Source organism: Eucyclogobius newberryi, unplaced genomic scaffold (genome assembly GCF_026437365.1).
Source record: "Eucyclogobius newberryi isolate DKJ021-1_F unplaced genomic scaffold, fEucNew1.0.hap1 SCAF_13, whole genome shotgun sequence".
Lineage (NCBI taxonomy): Eukaryota > Metazoa > Chordata > Actinopteri > Gobiiformes > Gobiidae > Eucyclogobius > Eucyclogobius newberryi.
Genome location: NW_027315757.1, coordinates 34,470,102 through 34,483,110, shown reverse-complemented (window position 1 = coordinate 34,483,110; position 13,009 = coordinate 34,470,102). Strand labels below are relative to the sequence as shown.

Sequence of the window (13,009 nt, the reverse complement as noted above, 5' to 3'; positions counted from 1 at the left end):
TACAGCCGGACACGATGGTAGCTTTATCCTCATTACAGCCGGACACGATGGTAGCTTTATCCTCATTACAGTCGGACACGATGGTAGCTTTATCCTCATTACAGTCGGACACGATGGTAGCTTTATCCTCATTACAGTCGGACACGATGGTAGCTTTATCCTCATTACAGTCGGACACGATGGTAGCTTTATCCTCATTACAGCCGGACACGATGGTAGCTTTATCCTCATTACAGCCGGACACGATGGTAGCTTTATCCTCATTACAGCCGGACACAATGGTCTCACACGCACATACTACAGTGTCACATATTTCTTATGCATTCTCTGACTTTTTTTTGCTTTCTTGCTGCAGAAAAGTCCTGAACAGAGTCTTTCTTCTTGTTCACAAAGGGCCAATTCTGTGCACTCGTCCCCCTTGAGTCATGGACAGAGCCACTGGGGGTCAGGGCCAGTGTTGTGTGCCAGAAACGGGCCGAGTGGGACAAACGCAGTCACGAAAGACCCCAAAAAGCTCTTTAAGAATGTGGTGGTGGTTGTGTTAAATGCAGTGAGAGTTGTGTCTCTTCTTGCATCGTGGACTGCAGTGTAAAATGTAAAATGCATTCATTCTCTTATTTCTTATTACTACTTATAAGTGCCACTTCCTCTCTAACACCATAATAATGTGTTATTCAAGCCTTTGTAACGTCTTATCACTTTCCCTCTCTCGGTGGAAGAACTGTGGGCCGGTGGAACATGGGTTAGTTGTTGAACACGATCTACTGCTGTGATTGTTTTATAGTAAAACGATGGTTGAGTCTTGGTCTTGTGTGAGGTCCAGTGTGATGTGTGTGTGGCATTCCTGCACAGACCATGGGCCCCGGGTGTCAATGGCCCCTCTGTGTCGCCGTCACCTCAGAAACTACTGGAATGCTCATTCTTTCCCCTGATTCCGGGATGCTCTGGACTGACTCTGAAAGGCAGAAAAGCAGACAAAGGTGTGTTCACGCTTGTAAATTGGGATTAAACTGGAACTAAACCTGGATTAGGCCTAAACCAGGACTAGAGCAAGACCAAACCAAGACTACATCTGAACCAAACGGGGCTTAAACCAGGGCCAAACAAGCAGTGTGAAGCCAGTGAGGATCTACACACAAACTATTTTACACTTTATAGCAGGCTTATTATAAATACTACATACTTACTCAAAACAACCGTTCAATTGTAACATGACGGCTTTTTTCCTCAATTGCTTTTTATTAATACACTATTATCTTCAAGCCTCACCCAGATTTCAGACGAGCCAAAACAATAATACCCTAAATTGCTCTCTACTTATGACATAATTGTTCTAAATGTATAAATGAGACTAACTCACAGCTTCCACGAGCCCAAAGTTACAAACAATATTGCCTAAATCACTGTTTTTTACTCTTTTAGTCCTTTTATTTGCCTCTGCAGTGACTGACACTTCCACCTCAGACACTGTTCTCACCTGTTTCCAGTGCATATGTGCAGTGTTGTACCAGTGAGTCACGATAACACTCTTCATAATGACATAAGAGTAGATCATAAACTAGAAAGGCTTTTTGAAAAACGTTTGAGATAAATTATTAAACTGAAAGTCAACACATAAATTGTTGGGAGTGGCTACAGAGCCGCTGCCAGGCTCCTGAAACTACTGGGCTATTTGACCGCGCTGCGGCTCTGTAGCCACGGCCTGAATGGCTTGGCTGTACTGAGACGCCACCTAGTGTTAAAAAAGAAAAGTGCACATTCATTTTGCTCACGTAGAAGACCCGAGTCCAGGGTCCTGACAGTATGATCCATGGTCCTGGGACATGGGCCGGGACATGAGCCGGGACATGGGCCGGGACATGGGCCGGGACATGAGCCGGGACATGGGCCGGGACATGGGCCGGGACATGGGCCGGGACATGGGCCGGGACATGAGCCGGGACATGAGCCGGGACATGGGCCGGGACATGGGCCGGGACATGGGCCGGGACATGAGCCGGGACATGAGCCGGGACATGGGACACTCGGCCGCTGATTGGACACTGTTATCTGTGGAGGTGCGCGTGCTCCCGCCCACGTCAGACTGACCTCACCGCGCAGTTTCGCCCCGGTCTCCTCTGAGTCTCTGTGTGTCTGTGTCTCTGAGTCTCTGTGTCTCTGTGTCTCTGAGTCTCTGAGTCTCTGTGTCTCTGTGTCTCTGTGTCTCTGTGTCTCTGAGTCTCTGAGTCTCTGAGTCTCTGTGTCTCTGAGTCTCTGAGTCTCTGTGTCTCTGTGTCTCTGTGTCTCTGTGTCTCTGAGTCTCTGTGTCTCTGTGTCTCTGTGTCTCTGAGTCTCTGTGTCTCTGTGTCTCTGAGTCTCTGTGTCTCTGAGTCTCTGTGTCTCTGGAGGTAATAACTTAAACTTGGATTGATCACATCCTTCGTCTCGTGATATTGGACAAAATGAGTGGTAAGTCGACATTTTCTGTTTTTGTTGCGGTGTTACAGAAGTTTGTTTGTTACTTTTATCTGACACTTGTAACTGGTACAACTCAAACATAGATCCAGAAACTCAAATCAGAAAAACAATATAGTGACTTGTTAAACTGGACACAGGTGTTTGATGTGGCTCTTTATTATAGAGCATATGTCAGTATTCTGTTGTCTACTTAACTTCAACTATATTTCACGCATGAAGTACAACTGTAAAACCGAAGTAGAAATAGAGAAGACTAATAATTGCACAGATTCCGGAGCACCACAGACTTGTCCCAGCTTGTCCTTATCCATCTGAACAGCTGCATGGTCCCCTTTGTACCAGCCAGAGAAACAACTCACTGGACAATTCAGTATTTACACATGAAAAACCATACTTACTCAACATATTTCCATCCTTGTTATTCTTAAATGGCAATGTGTAAGTGTGGATCTTTGCACAAAGTTCATACATGACAATAACAACATAAACTCTATAGTTTAATGTTATGCAACACTTCATAGAGATTTGTCAGGATAATCCACTTTCCATAACTCCAGTTGGGGAAATCACCTGAAGCTTTTCACTGGGGTCCCGTTCTCCCTTGTTTTTAAAGCACCTCGTGACTCACTCCATTATTTTCATTCCATGGCTCTGAGACACTGACCCTTAGGTTAAGACGGGCCCCGGGTGTGAAACAGACTTTACTCCCAATTAAATACATTCTTTTAAAGCACATGTGTCATTAAATCAGTTCTCATTATTTTAAATGTTGTCAATGATTGTGATTGTTTCCTGGTGTCAAACAAAGAGCTTCATCCCAACAGCTGTTTGTTTGCTAAATACACTGAAACTTGCGCCTTAAATTGTTCATCTGTGTGATTCTTTTTACGCTGACTGTGAAGTTTTAGTTATGGGCTCTAACCTCTTATGTTTTTAGCTCCGGGGAACTCTTGTTTTTCATCTATGACCATATGTCTGTTTTATTTTATTATGTGTGTGGTTTATGAAATCCACCTCCAACTGCAACAAGTGACATGAACGTGAACAAACAATATGTCACTTTCTGTGTCCAGCAGTTGCTTGAATCCGATCCAAATCCAAGCAGTCTACAATGTTGGACCCTGAGTTTCAATTGCAATACACATTTTGAATTTGGTTATTCATATAAATAATTAAATGCAAACGGTTCACACAATTAATGATTATTTTTATGCAGTCGATTAGTCTAGTGATTATTCCTTTGAATCATTGATTAGTTGGTTCGAACGTGAAATGCCAGTGAGAGTTTTATTCAGTTTTACCCAGATAAAGCTGAACTCAAGCCGTTTGTGGATGTCCTGCTGGAGAATACCTGCCAGAAGAAAATCAAAAAAATAACAATAAAAGTAATAAAACCAGTTCTCTCGGCTCATGGCTCGTTTGTAGTCTGTGTATGGACCAAATAACAATGATTCCGTTACTTAATTAGTCAAAAACTATTTCTATAATCGATTAGTTGTAACTTTTTGATCAGAGTTTGTAACGCCACACTATAATCAAACATGTCCATACAATATTGGCCCTATCTTGCAATAGTTTCTTCTGTTGGTCTTGTCCAGGTGTGACCGAGTGGGCAGAAGATGCGGACGGCGTTGCGCGGGACGAGGTGCGGTCTCCGTCCTGGACAGAGGAACACTGTCAGGAGCTCTGGGACCGGATCGAAGGCGTACGACACAAGCTCACGCGCGTCCTCCACCCGGCCAAACTCACGCCGTATCTGCGCCAGTGCAAGGTCATGGACGAGGAGGACGAAGACGAGGTGCTCCACTCCACACAGTACCCTCTGCGGATCAGCAAGGCGGGTGAGAGGCTACGGGGAGACAAGTGCAGAGGACAGAGGAGACAAGTGCAGAGGACAGAGGAGACAAGTGCAGAGGACAGAGGAGACAAGTGCAGAGGACAGAGGAGACAAGTGCAGAGGACAGAGGAGACAAGTGCAGGGGACAGAGGAGACAAGTGCAGGGGACAGAGGAGACAAGTGCAGAGGACAGAGGAGACAAGTGCAGAGGACAGAGGAGACAAGTGCAGGGGACAGAGGAGACAAGTGCAGAGGACAGAGGAGACAAGTGCAGAGGACAGAGGAGACAAGTGCAGGGGACAGAGGAGACAAGTGCAGGGGACAGAGGAGACAAGTGCAGAGGACAGAGGAGACAAGTGCAGAGGACAGAGGAGACAAGTGCAGGGGACAGAGGAGACAAGTGCAGGGGACAGAGGAGACAAGTGCAGGGGACAGAGGAGACAAGTGCAGAGGACAGAGGAGACAAGTGCAGGGGACAGAGGAGACAAGTGCAGGGGACAGAGGAGACAAGTGCAGAGGACAGAGGAGACAAGTGCAGAGGACAGAGGAGACAAGTGCAGGGGACAGAGGAGACAAGTGCAGAGGACAGAGGAGACAAGTGCAGGGGACAGAGGAGACAAGTGCAGAGGACAGAGGAGACAAGTGCAGAGGACAGAGGAGACAAGTGCAGAGGACAGAGGAGACAAGTGCAGGGGACAGAGGAGACAAGTGCAGGGGACAGAGGAGACAAGTGCAGGGGACAGAGGAGACAAGTGCAGGGGACAGAGGAGACAAGTGCAGAGGACAGAGGAGACAAGTGCAGAGGACAGAGGAGACAAGTGCAGGGGACAGAGGAGACAAGTGCAGAGGACAGAGGAGACAAGTGCAGAGGACAGAGGAGACAAGTGCAGGGGACAGAGGAGACAAGTGCAGAGGACAGAGGAGACAAGTGCAGGGGACAGAGGAGACACGATAAACATGCCTGAGAACTGTTGGAATCTTTCTTCTTTCTTCATGTTATGGCTGTTGTTTTGTCCATAGAATGTCTCGGTTCATGTCCTCCTCTCACAGGCCGTCTGCTGGACATCCTGCGAGGTCAAGGCCAAAGAGGTCTTCAGGCTTTCATGGAGTCTCTGGAGTTCTACCACCCGGAGCAGTACACGCAGCTGACGGGAGCGCAGGCCACGCAGCGCTGCTCTCTCATTCTGGGTGAGCGTTTGTACAAACCCTCTGGTCTGGACAGGACAGAGAGGTGAGTGACCGATGATGTCCGTGTCTTTTTCAGACGAAGAGGGTCCTGAGGGGCTGACACAGTTCCTGCTCCTGGAGGTGAAACGGTTGCGTGAGCAGCTCAGAAACAGCCGGCTGTGCGAGCGCCGCTTGTCCCAGCGCTGTCGAATGGCCGAGGAGGAGCGGAGCCGCGCCGAGCGGAAAGCACAGGAGCGACGCCACGACAGGCTGCAGCTCGAGAGGTCGGGTCACTGGGGTTTTTATATTTCTTAATCCTCAGTTCTATTTCATGTGGAAGTTCATTGTTGCTCCAATGATTCTGCTGGAAAGTGATGTTTCTGCAGAGTACAAGATATTCTTTATTTGACCTTGAGGAGCATCAATAAGATTTATGACAATATTCCTGTCTCTGCTGCATGGGGTCCTGCTGTGTGTGTCATACCAGATCTTCTTTGTTCTCAGAAGCTAAGTAAGGATGGGACAGGGGGCCGGTAGTGCACATGCCATTGTGTCCTTGGGCATGACACTTCACCCACCTTGTCTCCAGTGTCCCTGTATGAATGAGAGTGTGTTAGTGGTTGAAAATTAGCCCATGCTACAATCTGGTGTGTTTACAGCGTGTGTAACATGTATGTTCATTCACATGCACTGCCCTGACTAACTAAAGTCCTTCACAACTGTAGACATTCCCAGGATGGACCTACCACAGAGCTTAAACTTAAACTCACAATCTCTAAAGTCATTCAGAGGAAAGTTATGCACCCAAAGCTATGTCCCAAATGTAACCAAGGGTCTTATCAAGCATCTGAACGTGACACTGTGTGTTTGTGTGCAGGCTGCGTCAGGACTGGGAGTCGGCCAGTCGGGAGATGGGCAAACTGAAGGACAGACTGTTGGAGCAGGCTGTGAAGTACTCCAGAGCTTTAGAAGAGCAAGGGAAAGCCACGAGCCGAGAGGGAGAGCTGCTGAGGCAGGTTTGTAAACCGAGGGCCGCATTTTCCAACTTATCCGGAGCAGAGGGCCACAGACAATGTCCAGTTTGTCCAATGACAAAGTTAATGATTTGAAATTGTGCTTTTGACATTGTTTCGATGCGCCCCCACACCTTTAATAAGAACATTCATATTATGTTGGTATTACATCAAATTGCTTGAATGTTTCCAATTTTACAGTAAAAAGTATTACTATTTGTTGTTTGAACCAACTTAGCTGGAATTTAGAAAATAGCATTAGTTTGGACATGCCTCTATTTCATAAATATACAGTTTAATTTGCTACTACATGGTCCCAAAACGAGGACAAAGAATATAGTTTTGTTAAGTTTTGATTTGGACATAACAAGCCAAACTCCAGTCAGCACAATACTGTAAAAACATGAGTGTTGTTCTGTGCACGTCGTGTCACAGCACGTCACCTGCACCAGCAGCATTCTTCTGACACTGGGCATTTTTGAGAATGCTTTTGTGGGTTTTATGCTTGTATTTAGGTGTCTATAATTATATACAATTATACAACAGCAACTTTAATTTAGACTATACTTAACTCTCATCAAAATTGTGTAATAACTGTGACTTTGTAACATGGTTTAGCAGTGTTGTGTGTGTTGTGTGTGTTGTGTGTGTTTGGTTTAACAGTGTTGTGTGTGTTGTGTGTGTTTGGTTTAACAGTGTTGTGTGTGTTGTGTGTGTTGTGTGTGTTTGGTTTAACAGTGTTGTGTGTGTTGTGTGTGTTTGGTTTAACAGTGTTGTGTGTGTTGTGTGTGTTTGGTTTAACAGTGTTGTGTGTGTTGTGTGTGTTTGGTTTAACAGTGTTGTGTGTGTTTGTCGATGCAGGTGGAAGCGCTAAAGTCAAGAATGGGCGACGCTGACACATTCTCAACAGAAGCTCACGACATGATTGTGTCGTCCAGACGGGACAGTTCAGTGTCGTCCAGACGGGACAGTTCAGTGTCGTCCAGACGGGACAGTTCAGTGTCGTCCAGACGGGACAGTTCAGTGACCAGTGGGTCACAGCCACTTCCACCTGCTCTGCCAGAGAAACCAGTGAAATGTCTCAGAGCAGACCACACGGGCAATGGCACTCGGGATTCAGGGGTAATCGTATGTATAGGTCTACGTCTTTTTCTTTTTGCATTTTGAAACATTTAAAAGCACAAATTGGACTTCACAAAGAACGCAATATTTAGCAACCTGATGCTAAAGAATCATCAATAAATGAAATCACTATATGCAAAACTCTTAAAGCAAGGAGACTCTTAAAGCTTAATGACTTCTTAAATACACATGTACTATTTATTAATTCATTTCTTTATTAACCGTTATTTTACCAGGTAAAACCCATTGAGATCGTAACCTCTATTTCAAGGGTGAAAATGTAGCAACTCTACATTTGAAAACACATACTATATTTTACAATATCAGTTATAATAAAGATGTATTTGATGTATTTGGTAGTGCAGTAAAAGCTCTTTTGCCCACTGTTGTGTTGCATTAATGCAGTGTGTTTGTGATTTCTCAGGCTTTGATGGACATCCTGCAGCAGGACCGCAGAGAAGCAGCAGAGGAGAGACAGGAGCTGTGTGACATGATCACCACACTGCAGGAGGAGGCACATGGGTCTGAGGAGCAGATGGGCCAAGTCAGTACATGCTCTTTTCTCCTGGAATACAGATGTGTTTCATTTGAATGCTGATGCTGACCTGTGTCTGCAGCTGGAGGAACAATGTGAACAGCTCCAGCTGAAGATCAGGACTCTACAGTTGGACTGGGAGACGGAGCAGAAGAGGAGCTTGTCCTACTTCAACCAGATCATGGAGCTGGAGAAGGAGAGGGATCAGGTCAGACTGTGTACATGCAATATATTATGATTCTGTTTCATTAGCACTGCCATATCCACAGATCCACATCAACCTTTTTGCTTTTCTCTCTGCGTTGGACACATCTTTCTCTTCTGCTCCCACAGCAGCAGACTTACTGATCTTCCCTCTGACCTCTGACCTTCCCTCTCCTCCGGTCACTCCTGCTCCTTCTGCCTGTCCACTGTCCGCACCCTTGACTCTCACCTTAGACACAGAGTTTTCACTGACTAATGGGTCCACATCCACGTCTCATTTAAGGCAGCCGTAAAGCCACTTGCATTTCAAACGTGGTTCAGTTAATACTTTTACATTATTATCACATTACATTATGCCAAGTTTTGTTTTTGCTCTTGGCTGCCACTTTGCACACAGATGTAGATTTAACAATCACATGACATACACAGGACAGGTTAGTGAGAAGGGATAGATATTACATCTTATTTTAAGTGTGCATTTGGATCAAGAGAGTTATTATGAGATCGGTAAAAATGTGTGCTCAGTGATTTGTGGGAGCAGGATCAATGCTGCTTCCAGTGACACTGTCCCACTGAACGCAGCAGCAAGGCAGGTCCATAGTCTGTAGTTTAATCAATGAAGTCCTCTGACCGGCCGAGTTTGGGATAAAAGTGTGATCAAATATAATATGGCACAGGTTTACCAGATGAATATGCTGAATTGAAATGAATACTCAATAGGCCCTTCGAAGCAGGGACAGCCTGCAGCTGGAGTACACAGACTGCCTTCTGGATAAGAACCGTCTGAGGAAGAGAATAGCTGAACTTGAGGCCAGTGTGGAGCAGCAGCAGAGGGAGCTGGAGAGAGAGAGGGCTCGAGGCCAGATGAACCAGAGCACCTCCTGTCTGCACTGTGTAAGTGTAACTGTGTCCAAGTGTAAGTGTCCACGTCTTCTGCTGTGACCACAGACCATGGGCTTTCACTGCTGTTTGTCCCCACAGTCTCATCTGTCTCTGTGGAGTGAGGACCAGTGTTATGGCCCTTGTTGTTCCCTGGGCCTGAGCCCCCAGTCAAACAACAACCTGCTGCTGCGGAAGGTTGGATCATCCACCTACATTCAGACTATGGGCCACACTTTGTGGTCATTGTTAGCTGCTCAAGTAACAAGGCACATTCAATTATTTTAACTATATTTTGACTCTGTCTCAGACACACTTAAGAGGGAAAACAAAGGCAAACTCTACTGGTAAGATATGGCTCAGTATACGCAACAATCATGCAGAATGTTACCACCACTAGGTGCGAGGTTAGGTTGACATTTACAAAGTTTTAAAATAACAATTGCTTCTTAATAACAGATTCTCATTCCACCTCTGAAGAAAACCTCCTGATTTCAGTAAGTACAATTGTTTACATGAATTGATTATGAAAGCCATTGGATTTCATTCACCACAGAAGTTCCTTTTTAGGCAGAAGACAATGAAAAGGAGATCAATCGCCTCTCTACGTTCCCCTTTCCTCCCTGTGTGAACTCCATCAACAGAAGATTTAATGCAGAGTAAGTTTGGTGACTTTTGCTGGCTGTATAGTCTCATTCATCTTGTTTTCATCTGGATACAGATATATTAACTACACATTATCATTTATTTATAGGTTGGACTTGGATTCTTGGGGCAGTGATGAGAATGAAAACACAGCTGGTTGGTTAGTTTCTACGTTCACAAACGTCTCTACGACCCTGATGTTCTTATTCATTGCAGGTGAACAAAGTGAACTTTCTTTGTGGGATTCATGGACCTCGTTACATTCGCAGTCATTTCCCCCTGATCTGATTAAATTACCAACCCCCAAACTCACTGACGAAAATATCCCAAGGTAAAATTCATACAAATCTCTGCTTTGACTTGCTAAGATACAACATGCTCTCTTGCAGGACGCCCCCGCTCACCCCCTCCAGCCCCCCGACCTCTCCTCGGGACAGAAAGGCCAGTCTTGCCGATGACATCACAATAGTGGGAGGAAACCGAACAGGGATCTTTGTTAGCCACGTGAAGCCTGGCTCTCCGGCTGAACAGTGCGGCCTCACACAGGGCAGTGAGCTGCTGGAGGTGAGAGGACAGGACACAGGGTCAGGAAAAGAGACATATTGAAACATCATATTGAAACCTGTTTCAGGCCTGATTTATTCCTAGATTTATCATCTATTAATTATTATTATTATTACTATAATTATTATTATACTATCCTAGTTTAGTTCTGGTTTAGTTGGTCTTGGTCTTGTTTGGTGCTTGTTTAATGTCCTTATCTTCTCTGCAACCTCAATAATACAATTATTTTAGAATCCAGAAAGTCTTTGGGGTAAAGTTTTATTCTGCGTTGGATATTTGGATATTGAAGCATGAGGATATTTGTTCTGCTTTGCAGCTGGAGCGTGTGTTGTCTGGTGGAGGCAGTGTACAGTTGGCTCAATGCACTGCAGAAATAGCACACTTTTCTCTTCAGTGGTGGACGGAGCCTTCTTCACTTAAACACAGAAGTAACCCAGAGGGTGAGTGTAAGCAGGTCTCAGACAACTTGTTTTATTTATTCATGATATGTAGTCATTTTTACAGACGATTGAATGTTGTGTTGAGTCCTGCCTTCATTCTCTCCTCAGCCTATGCCAAACTGTGCTCCCAGATCCAATCTTCTTCTTTTATGGGGGCCGACTCATTCTATGTTCGTGCTAATCTCAATATGGAGCCTCATGGGGTTCCCCCATCTCTGGGCGTGTCCTGTGATGACATCATATACGTCACAGACACCAGATTGAATGGCAAGTATCACTGGTGCTGTTGGCGGGTCGACCCCAACACAGCCACGCCCCTGCAGGCAGGGACCATGCCTAATTACAATAGGTACACAAAGACACAGTATATTTTATTCATTTTATATTTCTGAGCGTAATATATTTTGATAATCCTTGTTTTTGAAGGGCTCAACAGTTGTTGCTTGTGAGGTTAAAGAAACTGGCACTTGAACAAAAAGACTTCAAGAAAAAAATGGTAAATCTACAGAATGTCTAAATTATTTGGTTCGTTTTGTGGGTTTCACTCTAATGTTATAGGTACCATTTTGTGGACTTTTCATTGTTCAATAGATAGAATGTTATTCTGTTTTGAAATGTCCTTGAAGCCTACTCCAAACCCACGGAATGGAATATTTTTTGAATGAAGTAAAAAGCTATTTCTATGTTTTCCCAACAGTTTTTAAAGAAAGCAGCCGGGCGTGTACGTCTTGTTAAAGCTGTGGACCCGAGCTTTCGTGGCATTGGCTCTGGGCAGCAGGTTTTCTACACTCTCAGTAAACGTAAGACAGAATTATGTCTGCATTAGGCCTTATGCATTTGTTCTCACATTTGATTGTATTTCTCCTTCCTGTAAGGTCACGAGGAGCACCTGATTCCATACAGTTTAGTGAAACCATTACAGGTTCAAACTAAACGACCAGTTATTTTCTCCCCTTCTCTTTTGTCTCGGGGTCTTATAGAGAGGCTGATGCAGCCTGTAGACTCAAGTCTTAACTTCAGTACCTGCCCCCCTGGTAAACACTCTATATGTTGTATGCATGTATATCATATAACAATAAGAAACCAGAAAGCTTACCTGTTCTTTCTGACTTGTCAGAACATATCCCCATTTCAGAACAAGGTGACCAGAAAGTCTTCATGTTAGATTCTTACACCCCAGAGCAGGCTTTGGGTGTGCGGGTGCAGTCTATACAGGACGTAATCAGCCAGGTAAAGTACACATGTTTTTTAATCAAATATCCAATAACCTATTATACTTTTCCCCTTTTTTCTTGTCTATTTGTTGTAGGACAAACATTGTCTGTTGGAACTTGGTCTGTCCAGTGTTGAAGGCCTATTGAGACAGGGAATGTACCCTATTGTGATCCACATTCGCCCGAAAAGCAAAAAACACAAAAAACTAAGGCAAGCTTTGCTATTGGATTATATATATATATATATATATATATATATATATATATATATATATATATATATATATATATATATATATATATATATATATATATATATATATTATATTTCTTATTTATTTCCTTAAAGGAAGTTTTTTCCACGCTGTGGGGAGGACATGGAGGAGGCGTGTCGTGCTGAAGAGCTGCAGCTGGAGATGTTGCCTCTGCTTTATCACACTCTGGAGCCAAACACTTTGAGCGCCACAGAGGAGCTTCTGTCCTCCTTACACAGTGTCATACACAGCCAGCAGAGGGCCGTGGCATGGGTAGAATTGGATCGGTTGCAATGATGCACTTTGTGGTGTAACTGAGTCATGCAACAAACAATAATACATCATAAAAAGCATCTGTGCTAGTCGTTGTCATCGTTATTACTAATGCAACTAGCAATATTTGAACTTTTTTCATATACATTTCATGGATCACTGTGGTGATCACTGTGGTGATGAGGAGAATATGTTTGCTATTATTGCACTGCAAAATGAAATTAAAGTTGAAAGTTGAAACAGAGTCTCCTGATGCATCTATTCAAATAAGAGACAAGAGAAGCGTCTGCACGGTCTGTACATGACAGCGTCCTCTAGCGCCCTCTAGCGCCCGAGGCCTGCTCTGCACTGGCTCCTCCCCTCTGTGATCAACAACAGCCCCGCCCCTCGCGCGCGGCCGGAGCC

At 44.6% G+C, this 13,009-nt stretch overlaps 1 protein-coding gene across 2 annotated transcripts; it reads left to right on the top strand.

Moving 5' to 3' along the window:
- Window positions 1-2,426: 2,426 nt before the first annotated feature.
- On the top strand, window positions 2,427-12,758 carry LOC140358708 (caspase recruitment domain-containing protein 10). Of its 2 annotated transcripts, none has more exons than XM_072443736.1 (24): window positions 2,427-2,448; window positions 4,056-4,298; window positions 5,345-5,482; window positions 5,559-5,745; window positions 6,339-6,477; window positions 7,336-7,596; window positions 8,021-8,140; window positions 8,214-8,339; window positions 9,056-9,229; window positions 9,317-9,412; window positions 9,525-9,561; window positions 9,674-9,711; window positions 9,785-9,873; window positions 9,969-10,015; window positions 10,076-10,190; window positions 10,249-10,423; window positions 10,740-10,863; window positions 10,972-11,212; window positions 11,290-11,359; window positions 11,561-11,663; window positions 11,739-11,897; window positions 11,981-12,093; window positions 12,173-12,288; window positions 12,427-12,758. In XM_072443736.1, exons 1-24 carry the CDS (start codon window positions 2,442-2,444, stop codon window positions 12,626-12,628), a joined length of 3,120 nt encoding a protein of 1,039 aa, XP_072299837.1. In that variant the 5' UTR covers window positions 2,427-2,441; the 3' UTR covers window positions 12,629-12,758. The 2 variants fall into 2 exon arrangements, with proteins under 2 accessions (XP_072299837.1, XP_072299836.1); XM_072443735.1 differs by having other exon boundaries at window positions 7,336-7,602.
- The last annotated feature ends 251 nt before the right edge of the window (window positions 12,759-13,009 follow it).